The sequence below is a fragment of the Aythya fuligula genome, chromosome 2 (genome assembly GCF_009819795.1).
Source record: "Aythya fuligula isolate bAytFul2 chromosome 2, bAytFul2.pri, whole genome shotgun sequence".
Classification (NCBI taxonomy): domain Eukaryota; kingdom Metazoa; phylum Chordata; class Aves; order Anseriformes; family Anatidae; genus Aythya; species Aythya fuligula.
The window spans coordinates 137687952-137704473 of NC_045560.1; the positions used below are offsets into that span (position 1 = coordinate 137687952).

At 37.8% G+C, this 16522-nt stretch overlaps 1 protein-coding gene across 1 annotated transcript in view; it reads right to left on the reverse strand.

Moving 5' to 3' along the window:
- The window catches only part of RGS22 (regulator of G protein signaling 22), a 63562-nt gene that overhangs the window by 11996 nt on the left and 35044 nt on the right, over positions 1–16522 (reverse strand). The window contains exons 14-21 of the mRNA XM_032181153.1: positions 13131–13223; positions 12467–12633; positions 9260–9422; positions 8496–8631; positions 7054–7088; positions 6612–6674; positions 4402–4563; positions 1345–1524 (exon numbers count right to left, since the gene is read on the reverse strand). Of these exons, the coding sequence (XP_032037044.1) occupies positions 1345–1524; positions 4402–4563; positions 6612–6674; positions 7054–7088; positions 8496–8631; positions 9260–9422; positions 12467–12633; positions 13131–13223 (999 nt within the window). The remainder of the gene's footprint in view (positions 1–1344; positions 1525–4401; positions 4564–6611; positions 6675–7053; positions 7089–8495; positions 8632–9259; positions 9423–12466; positions 12634–13130; positions 13224–16522) is intronic.

The window sequence follows — 16522 nt, forward strand, 5'->3', positions numbered from 1 at the left end:
GTGAGAAATCTTCCTAAAACATAGTTAAAAGGCACTTTCTTTTTTATATATTTCCCTAAACAATTGTTTGCATTAATGAAAACATCCATCATTTTTTACAAGTATTCTTGATAAAATATACACCAGTAGAATTGCTTTTGCACCACTGTTCTGTTCAAGTATTTCAACTATTCAGTTCATTAGGGAGAGAGGGGTTTTTTCCTCCTTAAGAGAAAGGAAATACTTTTTTGCCTCTGGAAAGCCTCTTAAACCACATTACAGATCTATGAGCAAATCTTGGATAATTTTTAAATGATATAATCTCTCACAGGGTCTTTTTTGAACTAGAATAAGAAAAACAATTTTTAAAAAGCAAACAGAAGGGCTCAGTGAATTCTGTTGCTGCATGTACTAAGGCTCACATTTTTCAGTTTATTTAGATGTTTAATTCTCATTGAGAAATTTGGCTTCTAAGTAGTCAAGTATGCTCAGCACCTCACTGCTTCTGGTTTAAAGTACTTGAAAGTGACACTTGAGTCATTGTCATATTTGAGTCACAACTTTTTGGCCAAGTTCTTTCCTTGGTTTTGTGCCACATTTCTGGAGTTCACTGTCTTTTACATAGGCTGAAATGAGACTTATTTCTCTTAGGATCCATACGTACCCTTTTGTCTGACAAACCACCCATCTTTTGCAATCCAAATGTTTTGCGCACTCGCATTTGATTTTTAAAGGTATTGATGGAAATTTGATAGGAAAATAAAACAGATTAGCTTTCTTGGGTTTAGAAGATAAGTCATAGATTATAGTAATGAGGAATAAGAAAATAATAAGTCTGTAGTAAAGGCTTATAGATTACTGTTTTGTCTGATTAGTAAAAAGATCAGAGAGAGAAAATTGCCTGCAGACTTTCTGTAATGAAAAGGGAAAGACTCAGTAAGTTGAGCTTTGTGCTTCACTCACATCTGCTTTTTTTTTTTTTTTTAAATTTTTTTTTAATATTTATATGAATGAATCCTGTAACTGTAAATTGCTTCTCTGGCATTAACCAAATTATAAACAAGCAATTCAAAAAATAAACAAAGTTCATTTCAACTGACAGTACTCCTAACACAGAGCTGGATACCACCTTTCCCATATCAGCTGGCTGACACAAATTTTCAGTTTATTTGGCAGCAAATATCTGAAACTTCTCTGTCATCTCCACCATACAATCTTAATTGAAATGGATGACTCTAGTGTTCTACTTCATGGTTAGGTTTATGTATGGAGTCAAAATTGCCACGTAAGTAACAAAGGATGTCCTTAAAATCAGCCACACAAACTCTATCCAAATCTGTTACAGAGATTCTCCCAGCTTCTTACCTGCACCTCTCTAAAAATGTAAGGTCCTAGTTCTTTCCTGTGCTCCAAAATCTTCTGTGCTTGTTCAGTTGGGATGTCAATCTGCAAAGCTGGGGGTACGGTGGAATTAATAAAGCGGTTGATGATAGCCGTGATCTTATTCTGGACTGTGGCATCATCACAATGAGAATGGCACAAGTCCTGAAAGATGAAAAATAGCACTTTCAGTCAGTGTAAAGAGAGATGCAAGACCCTTTCCAGGGGCCCAGTGATCAAAGAGTAACAGTCATACAAAAATAATTATACAAAGAGATTCCTTCAGTATGTAGGATGAAATTCTTATAGCAAATGTGCACGGTCACAGCAATAGTTAAAACATGAGTGGGACTTCTGGTTTGCAAATGCAGATACACAGCAGTCATTGATTTTAGGTGATAGTCTCTGCCTGCACATTCTGATGGAACAGTGTAGTCTTTGTCCTGCACTCAATCTGAGTACGTTATTGGTAAATAGGAGGCATTTCTGAAAAGACAAACACACTTGCAGGTGTGAGATGCACTGATTTTCACAATGAGCTTGCTATGACTAGCAAAGTAACTTTAAAAAAAAAAAAAAAAATGCTTTACAAACTCCAAGAACAGAGGGGGACATTTTGAGTGGTACAAGGTATTATAACCAAGAATGCTGGCACAAGAGGAGACAATTTAAGCTACAAGTACAGTCTTCCATTCATTTCTAGTTTCTCCAGTCATTAAGATTTTGTAGTTTCCCAAAACCTCAATGTCTGAAATAATTCATGCAGGATAGACGGAATACAAAACAAACCTGAACTTACATGAGTAAGATCTCAAAGGAGCACTGAGGTTTTCTGCTCTTGGTAATGTGACCCTATCATTCTGTTAAAACCTATTATTACCGTGTTTTCACACTCTGGTGATGCTACTATTGGGCTTTGACAGGAGAGAAAAATCATTCAAAGAGCTTCCCTGAAATCCTTTGAAACGTGTACTTTCCATCTATCTATAAATATCAAGACATTTCTATAACAACAGGAGATTATCGCATGTATCTTCCATAGGCACAATGAGCACTCCAGAGAATTTTCAGGAAGTGTGCTCTCTAAATGAAGAATATGCATTTAGTTTTGGTAGAGGAGGCTGGATATTTACTTTGCAAAGAAATTAAAAACAGGGCTTTTAACCAGAAATGTGGTATGTGGAAGAACAGTTTTGTTTTATTATGAATACTTTTTAGTTTTGTGAAGGAAAAAAAGAATGATAACAGCTACAATGAAGAAAGTAAGGCAATACAAAAACATATTCAATATATCCTAAGAATATATTATGGTTTTCTTTGCTCATCTAGCACAGAAGAAAATGCAGAGAGCTGTAGTAAGAGGGAAGAAAAACAAGCCATAAGATATGAAGAGGAATGAGACGTGAACATACAGAAACAGATGGAAATGATCCACAGAGTTATATTTCTTCATATTTGTTTTCAAAAATTTTTTTTGTATTTTTTGTTTGTCCCAATGTGTGCTGCCAGCCCAAATGGGTTACAAGGAGCAATGCAGACACTGACTCCCAAAGGGAGTTCTGTCTAAACTGATGGCGTGATAGGGCTCAGACAACACAAGCATGCACTATGCAAAGTACTGCCCACATCTTTGGCAATATTCCTCCAGTTCAGCCTGACCCACAACACTCCTACTGCTCCAGCCCTTTGCTTCTATAAAGAGCATCAACTGCCAACCATGACAAATCGCATGCATGTAGAAATATGGTCAGATTGTGCTTTTTCTTGATAAGAAGACAAATAAAATTAACATAAATGAAGGAGAGGGGGTGGGACATAAAACAATGAGGCCTTTCTTCAGAAAGCAGACACACAAAGAAAACAGTCTAAACTACACTCCACATTTGTAGAAAGTTTCCATGTCCTCCAAAACGTAGCAATGAAGAGTCACAAATCTGAAAAAAAAAATGTCGGATATTGTGAGAAGCATTTATATCATGTAACTTCAGATGCCCTAATGTGATGTTTCTACTATAAGATGGTCACTCTGTAACCAAGAGAGACAGCAGCACCTCCAGAGAGAATATCGGCCTACAACTTTGGGGTCAAAGCCACTGGATTGACAGGAGGATTGCCCTCTGTAAGCAGAGAAGCTTCAGCTTCTAAAGTAGACCCCAAATTCAAATGCCAGAACTATCCAGTGAAAGTGCACCCACATGTCTGCAGCAGGATCTCCAAGTGCTACCGCAGCATCACCTGTGTTCAGCTCCTAATTTCTGAGCATGTTAGCTAACCTCACACTGCCTGTGCTATGTTCAGGAGCCCAGGAGAGGCTTTGTTTGCTCCAGCAAAATCCCAGAGGCAACGGGAGTAAGGAAGAAGTGAAAGATCTGCCTTTAGTCCAGGGTGTTACTAGGAGGCTGCTGTGTGATTTAAAGTCTCACTCCAGAGGTTTCTGATTGTGCTTTGCCTCACACGACAGCAGCTGCTGGAAGCGGAATGCATGTGGAAGACAGAAAACCCCTGCTGACCTTGGCCACCTCCTCAGTGGCAGTCAGATGCAACTGTGCAGGGTGTAAGGGAGATGATGTCTGCATTTTACATGCAAGTTTTTTGGGTAGAGACCGTATTTACATTTGTACATTTGATTGAATTTCAAAGTTCTTTCTGATTTTTGAAAAACTACCCAACTCAGCAATAATCCCTCTGTTTAACAGTGTTTAGCTATAAAGACAGAATGAACATTTACTGCTTGCATATTTTCTACTGCTCAACACATGTATACCAAAATCTGGGCATTTGTTAGTACCCCTTCAGAGATTGAAAAGAATGGTAGAGTTTGAAGAAGCACAAAAAAAAAACATTCAAGTCATTAAAAAACAGCTACTCTTAAGAAATCAGGACTTTCATCAAAGAAAAAGACAAATAAATGGTGAAGGAGGTTTTACTATGAACAAGAAAATGCTTAGAGATATTCTTGTTAAAATTCTCCTAATTTGCAGTAATGGATGCATTTGCTTACAAGTTGAATGATGCTCCCCTTGTGCCGTTTTACCACCGTACCTTATACTTCTGTACCTCTTGCCAGAAGAGCACTCCATTCTCCAGGAGGTCTCCTTTCAGGGACACAAAGCGTTGAAACTGATTTGCTGTCACTGGATTCAACAGCGCTTTGCGGAAAGCAATTATTTCACTAGATGAAGAAACCCACTTATTGTCCACATGCTGTCAAGAGAAGAAATAAATGCACCAAATAAACTTTGTTTCAAAAAGCAATAACAAAGGCATTAGTTAGCGTAAACTGTCTGATTCTTATCTTTGCACTGACCCTAACTTTCAGTAGTTTATGGGTTTATGACATGGATACAATAGAATTTGGCAAGGTTTCATTTCTTTCTTTCCTTTCTTTTCTTTTCTTTCTTTTTTCTTTTTTTTTTCCAGTTTGGTTTGGGCAACATTTTTTGGAAAACGTGATGGGAGAGGAAATGACTGACAATGATTTAGACCATATGAGTACATACTATAAAGTATGGAAACAGCTATTGTTATTGATTATGGCAACAGGCTACTTTTCTAGAGAACAGTTTGAGTTTTGTGCAAACAAACAACAAAGAAAAAGGAACAGACAAACCACATAGCTAAAAGTTGTAAAATGCTTCTGACAGGGATCTCACTAACAAAATGAGCTTTGAAATGTGTTGCCATGATCACCAACAGAAGCTAGAGAATTTGCTCTCGGTGGAATAAAACTACCAATAGTAAAATAGAATTTAAAGTCATCGAGACATTTTGGAAATCCTCCTGCTGCAAAGCAGGGAACAGTAGGCAGCCAGGAAAGGGTGGAGAAAGAAAGATGGCTTATGCAGGGACAGTTTGTTTGAAATGAAGTTCAGGCTGGCCTGCCTTCCTGAACAAACAGTTCTTGTGCTGTCAGTGAGCAGCAAGCCAAACAATCCCCCTTTGTTATCAGATGGATGAATGAAAACTGTCTTGTAACAGTGGTAGAAAACTCCTGAAGTCCTGGAGAGATGGAGTGCTGTTCTGCAATGGTCCCATGCAATGGTCTGCATGGGACAGGAGCATTTGTAGTTGTTGCAGACAGTCCTGGCAATATAACCTGATGCTAAGCTGAAAGACTTTCTGCAGCTTTGCTTAAAGACAGGGGATACAGTTCAGATTCTGCTGTGGAGCTTGCCAGGGTTGGGCGCCTACCCTTGCAGGAGGGTGTGTGGTGGTTGTCCAAAGAGTCCTCTGGTTAAAATGAAGTCAGTGCAACTTAGACAGTAAGTAAGGTGGCATCTTCTCGGCCCTCCTCCAAATTTCCAAACATGTTCCCTCTGCTGTGACCAGGGTTTAAGAAGCTATTGGGAAAAATTCCTCCTGGGGCATATTCATAAAAGGAGGAACAAAACGCTGCTCCCACCCCTATCCTGATGTATGAATACTGTTTAGCTTATGGTTTAATAACCTTAAAGCAGAATATGGAAAATAATCATCTTCCTGACAAACAGACAAAAGAAAACTCAGTTAACAGAACCCACATGCACTTTGGATCCCTTCCGAGCTAATGGTTTGCATGGATAATTGGTGACCGGGTCTCCAGTTTGATTTCAACAGACAATAAAAGTTCAACTGAATAAATGTACACAACTTGTATGTTGGCAATCACCAAGAGTTCACTGCTCTTCAAGAGAAAAAAACTGGCAAACATCTGATGAAATGTATTATTACAAAGGTTTAAGATGTTTAAAATTGATATTATCTCAGTGCTGTAAGATTAAAATACAATTCTAAATGAAACAGATACTGTGAGATATGATTAAACCTGCCCACTCCACTGCATACTTCACATTCCCTTTTGTGTCTGCACGTAATCCACTCGCAATAATAAATAAACTACCAGATGCTGGAATGAACAGCTTGTCCCAATAAGTCCACAGCATGCAAAATACAGATAAATGTGAATTAAAGGTACAATACCAGTTTAAGGAGGGTTAACAGTACTCTACAGAGAAGGATGAGACATGTTTTTTTCAAGTATGACCTCTTTAGCCAGGAAGGGAGAGAAATTTACCGTGAACATCCAGCAGGGAGCTAGATTCACCAGTGATGTGAGTAATTGTCCCACTGTAGCCAATACAATCATGCCTGCTTTTGACAGCACTGCATTTGGGCTTCACGCTGTCAGCAGGGAAATGGTGAAGGATGTGCAAGGTCTGAACAGAAAAGACATCAAAACTGCAGACACATGAGACATAATAAACTTCACTTGCCTTCCACATCCTAGTTGTCTTCTCCTGCTTTTGGCTTAGGAGATCTTCGGTTCTGTCCCTTACCTACAGTTGAACAAAAGATTATCATTGTTTTGTTTTTTTTTTTTTAATATTTTTGTTTAATGTTCAGCCCTCTAATGATTGAGACCACAGTGGGAGAATAGTTGATACTTCAACCATCTTCATTTGGCTCTTGATACATGAAACTTGTGGACCCACATTGAACACCATCCAGGGTTAAGCTATAAATGAGCCCTCGTTCATTAATACTGAGGAGTTAAGTCAAGAGGCAATGGCAGTGAAATGGTGCTCTTCCCCTGGTTTATCCTACCCATAATGTACCACTTAATTTGGGAATAGATTTTGAGTCTAATGACATTGTTCTTTTTTTTTAATATGAATTGGTTTTGTTCCTTTGGACAGCTGTATCAGAAATACAGACTTGATCCTTCAGCTTCTTTGTAGCAAAAAATACACCTCAAATCAAGGGCAGATTTTCAGAATAAGGACTACATAGCATGCCCACAGTGTTTGGTCACTGTGAAATATGAAGCCAAGTGGAGAATGTCATCTGGTTTCGTTTCTTCTAAAATACATTCTTCAAAGGACCTTTTCATCCTCTGAATTTGCAGTAAGAAAGAGAAAAGAGCAGTGAGACAAAAATGAAGGGAAAGACTAGGGAAAGACTAAAAGCTGATTAAAACTATGTATTTCCTGCAAACTGTTTATTAGGGCTTAATACAGCATTTTCCAAACTGCAGGGGCTACTCTCCCTGCCAGTACAGTGCAGCAGGTGCAAGAAGAGGCATGCAAAAGCTAGCTTCCAGAACTGGAAGCAGCTTAGCCTCATCCCATGGTCTTGTGCCAGGGCTCATAAGTGAAGCAGAGTGCAGCTACAAAGGGCAGAGGACTAGGAAATTTTGCTTCAATTTTATCATTATTAAGATTACAGTTTGGCTTACCAGAATCTACACTTTTCCAATTCCTTAATGCTCTAAATCAATTAAAAGGATCCAACAACACTTCTGATAACCCTTTTGATGTTAAAAAAAATCATAGAAAGTAAGTTTTATGAATCACTGCGGTGTGCATGTCTGTCCGCATGGTGGAACCATCAAGTTTCCTTCTGCTGTGACATTCACATTTCCTAGCTCTTGTGGAAGTGCAGAGAACAAGTTGTTCTGCAACTGTCATGAGCAGGAGATCTCCCTGCATAGATCCCAACGACAGAGGCGCTCCTGTAAAAGGCAGATGTTGGCTCTGCCCTTTCCCCAGTCTTCCTAATGAGCCAGCAGAGTGAACGGCTCCTCATTCCAAGTTTTTTGGCAACTTTTTAGAGTAACTTGTTGGAAGCAAGGCTTGTAGCAGTTAACATCCCCACCAAGCAGAATTTCAGAAGTCCAGCAGTCATTTCTACAGGCACTGTAGCTCCCGAAGGGAAAATACGGACACCATATGAGAGAGTGAATACAGCATGGGAAGCCCACTTGCTTGCGTTCTTGTCCCCTTGGGCAAATCCTTTACAAAGCAGCATTTCTTCTGTGCGCAAGTGTATGGCTCAGGCAGAGTGGCACATGGAGAGTGCAACATTATGGCAAAGATTAACTTTCTCCCTTTGCAGCAGAGCCAATACCAACTTCTTCAGATGTAGGATCTAACAATAACACTGTCAGCCAGACTCTGCCTTCAGAGGAACTGCCTTCACAATTATCAAGCTAAATGCTTCAACCTGTATGTGCTAGGGTGTCTTTTTCAATGTAAAGTGAATGTGAGTTATAGGCTGTTTTCCCCCGAACCTTTTTCTCCCAATGAGCCAAACAAAAAACAATGCCCATATGTGTTGCTGTTGTTAAAAAATTACCTTTGCTTGTCCCTCCGCCCCACGTTGTTCATCTGCCAGGAACAATGGCAGCCATTGTTCTTCTAATCTCTTCTGGATGCACTGCTGAATTTCTAGCAAAACCGCTGGAGGAAGCCGATCATGAAGGATTTGTCCCCATCCTCCACCTGAATGCATTAGCTAAGCAATCCAAACACAATAACACATGAAATAAACTTTTGTGTATACCAGAAGTCCTTTATCTCTCTACATCCTTGATTTAGCAAAGCATGAGCTTAACTGTAAGCAAAGCATTTAATGCATGCTTACCCAAGGCTCACATGTACTTTTCATAAAAGGGAACAGATTACATTTGTCCTTACCTATAATAAAATACAGACTCTGGCAAATAATACCCCAACTTGACCAAGTATATTTCATAAGTATGAAGATGTATTTGAGTACCACAGCTCAGACTTGCCGTCTGTGACTTTACTGACACACCAAAAATAGAAAGCTGAAACAAGCCACTCTGCCTGAAAAACATTTTTACACTTTTTCTGAGCTGTGCTGTGCGTGCTCTGGCTGTGGCCTCAGATCAGGATTTAAGAGAAATGTTCTGTGAGGACCTGGAAGGGTGACCCTGAACAGGAAGTAAGGGACCCCGACAACCAAAGCAGAACCAGACTGGTTCTGTTCCAGAAATACTGGCCAAAAAATGTAGATTACAGTTGCAGAGATAGCTTGGGAAAAGTAAGAGTAAAGCTGATGACAGACTCATCTCAGTCACAGCAACTAGTTTCTTAATGAATGCTTTTGTAACGGGTACCTGTTCTTGTTGCTGTCTGGTAGCTGGGCTGTTGGGTCCAAAGAAGTATTTTTTGTTCAGGTACTTGTTTTTAATATCCTTGGATTTTTCCTCCCTTCCTTCTTTATCCTTGTGGAGCATCCTCCTGAACTGTTCAATATCCACCCAGCACATGAGATCCACCCTACAAACAAATTTAAACAGAATGTTTTCTTCAATATTGAGTTAATTTCATAACATTCTAGAGAGTTATTAATTTAACCACAAACCACCAAAGTGTTAAGTCCTAAATACCAGGTCAGATTGGACTGAAATTTTATGTCTGTTTTTCTTTGCTTGTACCATCTGGTGAGACTGTGGCACATGCTGAACAGACAGATCAAAAAGCATCTGGGGCGGCTCATTCAGGGTTCCTTATGGAGGACCCTGAATGGAGCAACCTCCTCAGCTTGCTGCTGCTAAATCTAGCAGGGACTGCAAACTAGAGACACAGAGAAGAGCTCACAGGGTGAATGCAAAAAGAAACAGATGAGTATGAACTGGTACTATGAGAATTTGAATTGATACTACAGGCTGTGGGCCACTGGGAAATAAGTCAACATTGCCGTTCTGCCTCCTGGTCCTGCCTTCTGACAGAGGAACAGGGATGAGAGGTTGACAGCTAGGAGCAGCAGCCCCAGGAATCAACCGTCTTCCACCCCATGTGAGATGCTAGAGCTTTTGCATTAGTCCACAAGTCAAGCAGACAAAAAGAATTTATGGTAAATCCTACTTCTATGGCTTTTCATGGGCTGCCTTTTCATAAACGACTGATTCTACTACTTATTTCATTATTTATAATAAATGACAAATAGTATCTATAGGCAATACATGGTCATTCAATACTTATTGTTCATAATTGTGTGTATACTATCTATTTGAGTTTGTTTGAATGGAACATATATTGGTTTTATTCTTTAAACCAGAGGACATAGTAGTTGACATACCCACAATTTCAGTAATAATTCACATAACTGTTTTCTGATAGTATCTTACTATCTGGACTTTTGTGAGCATTTTAATGAGGACATTCATTGTATTTGCAGCAGGAAACATGAAGCATTAAATTCAGACAAAACTGTTTCACTTTTCCATTTGTTTAATAATGGGCTTTTTTGAAGGATTAATCTTTGAGTAAAACTTTCAAAAGCATCCAACTGATTTAAGAACAGATGTCTCCCTTTCAAAAGCCTTTTGAGACCCATACAGGCCTAAGTTCTACTGAGACTGAAATTCTTTCATTTGCTAGTTTGTCAAAAGGGAAATAAGTTCACCCACAGGAAAGCGATCCAAGTTACTGTGGTTTATGGAGTTATTCCTTGTCATCTACCCATGCCAACTGACCAAATATGTCCATCTTACTTAAAAAGCAAAATATATCATCTTAAAGTGTATTAGCTTAAACTGTCTACAGCGATGGCTTATCCAAGCATGCTCTAGTTTTTACTTCGAACAGATCAGGAGCATGTGCAGGGTCAGTTGCTCTGGCAAAACTAACAAATTAGTTATAAATAACCCATTAAACCTAAGTAACACAAATTGTCCTGAAACTGTGTGATTGTATCCTGTATATTTAACAGGGTATAAATTAATGGAAATTGATTTTGTTTCTTAACAGAATTTGTGTGCAGGTGTTTAGCAACCTGACTTCATGAAACTTGAATTCCTTACAATTGGGCCACAACAGACTTGGGTTACTAGGTCTGGACCTATCTCCAAAACTGTTTTCTGATACTTTTTCAAATGTTTTTCTTTAGGAATTTTCACAAAAGGCAAATTGTTCATAGATTAAGCATTTCTCTGGCTGGCTCTATTACTTAACACAGGACTTGTCTGTGATTAATAGAGAGACAGGAACTCACAGAGGTGACTTAGCATACTCCATCCTAGCCAGTTCACTGGTGATTGCTACCATTACCCCAGCTAGAGAGGAAGTCTAGACTGGTGGTCTCCAAAGTGGAGTGTGAGCATGCAAGGGTTCATGAAACAACCCACTGGGAGGGAGGAAGAAACTATTAGAACTTCAGTAGTACATGCTTCTAATTTATTAAAAAAATAAATACAAATATATTGAGTATGCATGCTCAAAAAACTTTTACTGACAGGTGTGCACAATCAAAAGAGTTTGGAGACCACTGATCTAGATAACTAACTTAGAAGAAATGTGGCACCATGCTTGCTTGAACGTGAACACCTACGCCATGAAATTTTCAGTCTAAGCTTGTTACCTACAGTCTTTTTGTAGTCAATGAAGAAAAATAGATAAATTAATCATTTAGAAATGATTCATCCAACTGTTTCTAGATGTTCCCTTCAGAATAACAAGAATTGTGTCCAGAAGTATTTATCTCTCTGACTACAAAGGGAACCTATGATGATAAGCAGAAGTGGTGACATTTGGTCTTGGCCAGAGGAATCCTGTGCTAGATGACCATCCTTAGGCACTTCAGAAGAAAGTGACGAACATCCAGTTTAAAACCACAGCAGTGTTTATCTATAAGCATCAGCTCATGGGAACCCAGGTTCAAGGAAGTGACAATTAAGGGATTTACTAGCAGTTACTTAAAAAAGTACAATTGCCTTTTCCTAAAACAGAATAGAGATAAGTGAGGGGCTTGGGAAGAAAAAAAGAAGGAAAAAAAAAGTGGCAAACTCACATTTACTTCTGCTAGAACTATTGTTTAAATCTTCATTTTTAAACAAGTGGGTTGTTTTTCAAGAACCTTGCATAAACTGTATCTGTTAGGGGTGCGTAGTTAATTCTGTTCAGATCAGTACAAAGAAAACTACAGTTGCCTTCACACAGTAAGCATAACATGGCTGTGTTCTATTTGTACGTTTTTGTAATGTCCTACCTTAATTCTTAAAATGTACTCAATTTAAACTGTACTAAAAAAGATATTTTTTACTCATTATTGACTCATTGCTTCACTCAGGAATTTGCCACTAATAAAAGTATAAACTGAAAGTAAAACTGGACTACAAACACGCTATGAAGAAGAATTTTTACCCTCAAAAATAGTTAAGACAATTCAGCTGTCTGGACAATGTGCATGCCTACTTCATAAATATGCAAACACACACACAAAAAAAGATTAAAATCCATGAGCATTTACATAGCCAAGATTCTCAGCAGAGATTTCTTCTGAACTTTAAAATGGATAAATTAATAATAAACAAGAAACATACCCAGCAGAGTGCTCATTAAGAAAAACCCAGAACTTTTCTAACTTCTGTTTGTCGTGGATCAGATCATACAGATTAGAACCTCCCGATTCTTTGGGAACTGGACACAAGTTCTGAGCAACTTTGAGAACATCAGGGCAGGATGGCAGACCAGTGTCAGCAACAGTACTCTGAGGGAAGAAATGATTTCACTTGCATAACTACTTTGCTCGTCTCTATATTTGCCCAGTCTAATAATCCTGCATTAAACAACTTCTGTTTCCATAGAACAGCTTTGTGATCACTAAGAAAATAGATTGAGTTAAGGCCCTAACTCTTATACAGCTTAATTTTTATGCTTGCTTTAAGCATACCATCTGCAGGTTCTTTAATCAAATAAACCAATACATACCTGTAATTTACTTGAATTTGGGATATTTGTTCAAATAGTGGAAACTGTCCCATTACGTCCAATCATATAATGATGTATTATTGATGTAACTGACAGAAAACTGAATTTGTAATTAACACAATAGCTATCAATCATTACACAAAACCTGCATGGTAGAAATCAGATTACTCTCTTCTCCAAACTGGCATTTAGTCAGTCTTTCATTGCTGATACTCAAAGCGTTAACCCTCTCTGATAGAAAAAGAGTTTGTTTTTGTTAGTAGGTACTTGTCTTACCTCATCCTTCTTGGAAACACTCTCTTGATGCAAAGCCTGGAGCTTTCTAAAGTACACGGAGTCCAGCTGTCGAGTTTCTTCCACCAACTCCACCTAATAAAAATAATATCTTATGTCATCCCTACAGTACACATTATAGAAAGATGGAGAACTGGACAGGCAACTTGCCAGTGACAGTGGATAGAAAAGAATACATTTGCCAATAATGAGACAGATGTTTAGGAGACACTAGAAGTCACATCCTTGTGGCAAACAATTCAATTAAAAACGCTGGTGGAACAAAATTTTCAGGTCTATGTAGTTTCACATGTAGATTTCTACAAAACACAGCTAAATAACCTCTTTAAGGGAAGAACACCATATTTAAAAAAATTGTTGAATTATAGTGTATAAAGCACACCAGACTTACCTGATAGCCTCTACCAGCAAATTGCATTCCAAAGTGTCACTGAGAAGCAGAAAGCCAGGTCTTAAAACTATCACTCTCAGTGGGAAATAATGAAAAGATAAAATGACACGTTTCCAGAAAAGGAAATTTGAGACGAGGATGACATCTTACTATAATATCTAAACAATTAAGTCGAAAGCTTTCAGACTCTCAGTCCTGTTCCTTTCTTCAGTCTGATAACAGTTAATTAATGCCTTAAAACAGTAAATTGTACATGATTGGAACTCATTAATTGTTGGTATTTTTTAACTTAACTAGAAGCATTATATGTACATGTATAGTTAGAGTAATGCTCCATGTTATGTGCAAACAACCCGTAACTGAGTAAAGAATAGTTTGGTGTCCCTCTCGGCTGACTAAACCATTCAAATGTAGGTTTAGGATATTTAGCAAAACTGAGTCAATTAATTAAATTGATTAGCACTCCTATTACAAAGATTAGAAAGCTGTGGTCTAATTAAACAAGAATTTGCATGCAAGAGAAAGAAGAGTTTTTAGATTAATATTCATTACACTTTTATGTAAACATGAATACCACACTAATCACCATTTTATCTGAATGCCCTTAGGCTCAGTGTAACTCTATTCCACTGTTACAAAGTGCTTTGGGGTATTCTTTTCTTTAAAAGAAAATGTAGTTTAAAAGCAAATAGGAAAATAATTCAGAACGTTTTTCACAAACTTCAAACAAAGAACAGATAGAGGCAGGATGAGAGTCAATAATAAAAAGGAACTCTCCTGTTTTCATGTTTTGCTTAAAGATAAAAATGTAGATATATACTGACTATGTCCCAAATAAACAAATTTGAACTCACCTAATTCTTGATAAAATATCTTGTTTCATTATGGGCCAAATACATCCTGATGTATGGGAGAACAAAGGGGGAGAGTAGAGCCAGGGACTGAAGAAAATACAAAGCAGACCTTTTCTTTGTGCTCAGAAGGAGTGTGCCTAATGCAACAGCCTGCACCCAGTACAAAGAGACTTGAGTGCCTCCCAGAACAGGTTGTTTTATGTCTGTTTATAATAACTCTTCACAAACACATATATATTGTGCATTCAAAAGGACTTAGTTCTATTTTTTTTTCAATCTCTGATTAGGATGCTTGCATTATTAGGGCACTTACTTAAAAGTCTGCCTGTAACTGAACACTTGCAAAGCAAAGCATCATCTAAACCAAAAGAGGAATAGATTAATCCTCAGTTAATTCAAGGAAGTATTACCTGACACGTGCATTTAATTAACATAAAGTAAGGGTTTGGTTTTGATTCTTACTTTGGAGGAGTTCTTGTATCACTAGAAGCAGTGAAAATGTTGTATTCAGAGTCCTCAAAAGCAGAGTCCTTTTTATACGCAAGTGGTGTATCCTAATACTCTGCTTAGCCGATCATGTGCTTCCACGAGGCATTAGCACTAGATACTAGACATTATCATATGTGTGTAAAATATGCATTTGCAAATAATATACAAATTACTTTAATATTAGTCTGATAGAAAGTAAATAAAATTTCAGATTAATGAAAGCACCAATCAATTACACGTCATTCTGCAGGTCACAAACAATTTTAGATGAATAGCTTGGAAAAAATAACACAGAAAAAATTGAAAATTAAATGGAATATTTTGCAGATGTGTTTGGATTCCCATATTTCATTTTAGAAAGTTTCAGCAATGTTCAAACTTTCAAAATTTCTTAAGGAAATTAAGTTATCACAGGATGAGATAGAAGGTCCCCTTGTGAATTAATTAGAAGGTAGAAAATCAAAAATAAAGAAATACAGAGTTTTCATAATGGGGTGTGGTTCCTATTGGAGTCTCCTGGGGATCTGTGCTGAGGTTGTTTTTTCAAACATATTCAGAAATTATCTGGAAAAGGAGGTGAGTGAGGAGACAACAAAGTTTGCAAAATGATTCCACAAAGCAAAAAAATAAATTGACTGTGAAGAGCTCCAGGATTTCAGGATACTTAATGTCTGCGTGATACAAGGACAGCTGAATTCAACAACAATAAACGTTAGGTCATTCAAATGAGCTCCAAATTAGGACTTTACATTAGCTGCTATTACTTAATAAAGAGATCTTGGAATCATTGCAGATGGCTATTAGCTTACATTTTGCACATCCACTCAAAGTTCACCAGAAATCAAAAGGCATCTAGAATAACAGGAACAATTAGGAAAGGAAAAAAAGAACAAAACAGAAAATACCATTCTGCCACTACATAATCCTTAGCGCATACAAATCTTAAGTATTGCTTGCCTCTCATGAAAAGAACATAAAATAGCAACTACAGATGGGATTGACAAATTTAAGAAAGGTATGAATTGACTTCTGTAAAAGGGGAAGTTAAATAGTCACGGATTTGTGAGTTTCAAAGAGATGTAATTGAAGTGGGTTATGACAGAGACATGTAAAAGCATTAACACTAAGGATATGACAAGATAACAATTGTTCACTGTTCCTCGTGCTTATAGAATTAGGGCATCAGGTGAAATTACCAGGAAGGGGTTTGAAAACGAACCAAGACAAGTATTTATATTTTATATGCATATGAAGGTTCGTGTGATTTTCTTTGATGACATAGCAAAATAAGTATTTGGGTTCATTTTCATAACCATGGATCGTAACTGCTACAGTGAGGCTGAAGATATACAGTGACCCAAGACACGTTTACATAAAGTCGTGGGGAAAAAGGGTCATCAAAGACTATTAAACATAAAAATGTGAACGAGACATCTGAAATATGAACCTCCTCAATTGCAAAGTGCTGAAGCTGGCAATACTGCTGTACGTTTTTTCTCTGTCCTTATACTCTATTCTTAAACATGTAGTACTACCCACCACCTAGAAATGGCCTTTTAGGACTTCCTAATAGGCCTAGAAGACCATTCTCTAATTTGAATTTAGGTCTAAGTTCTGCTACTTGTCCATACGTACATGCA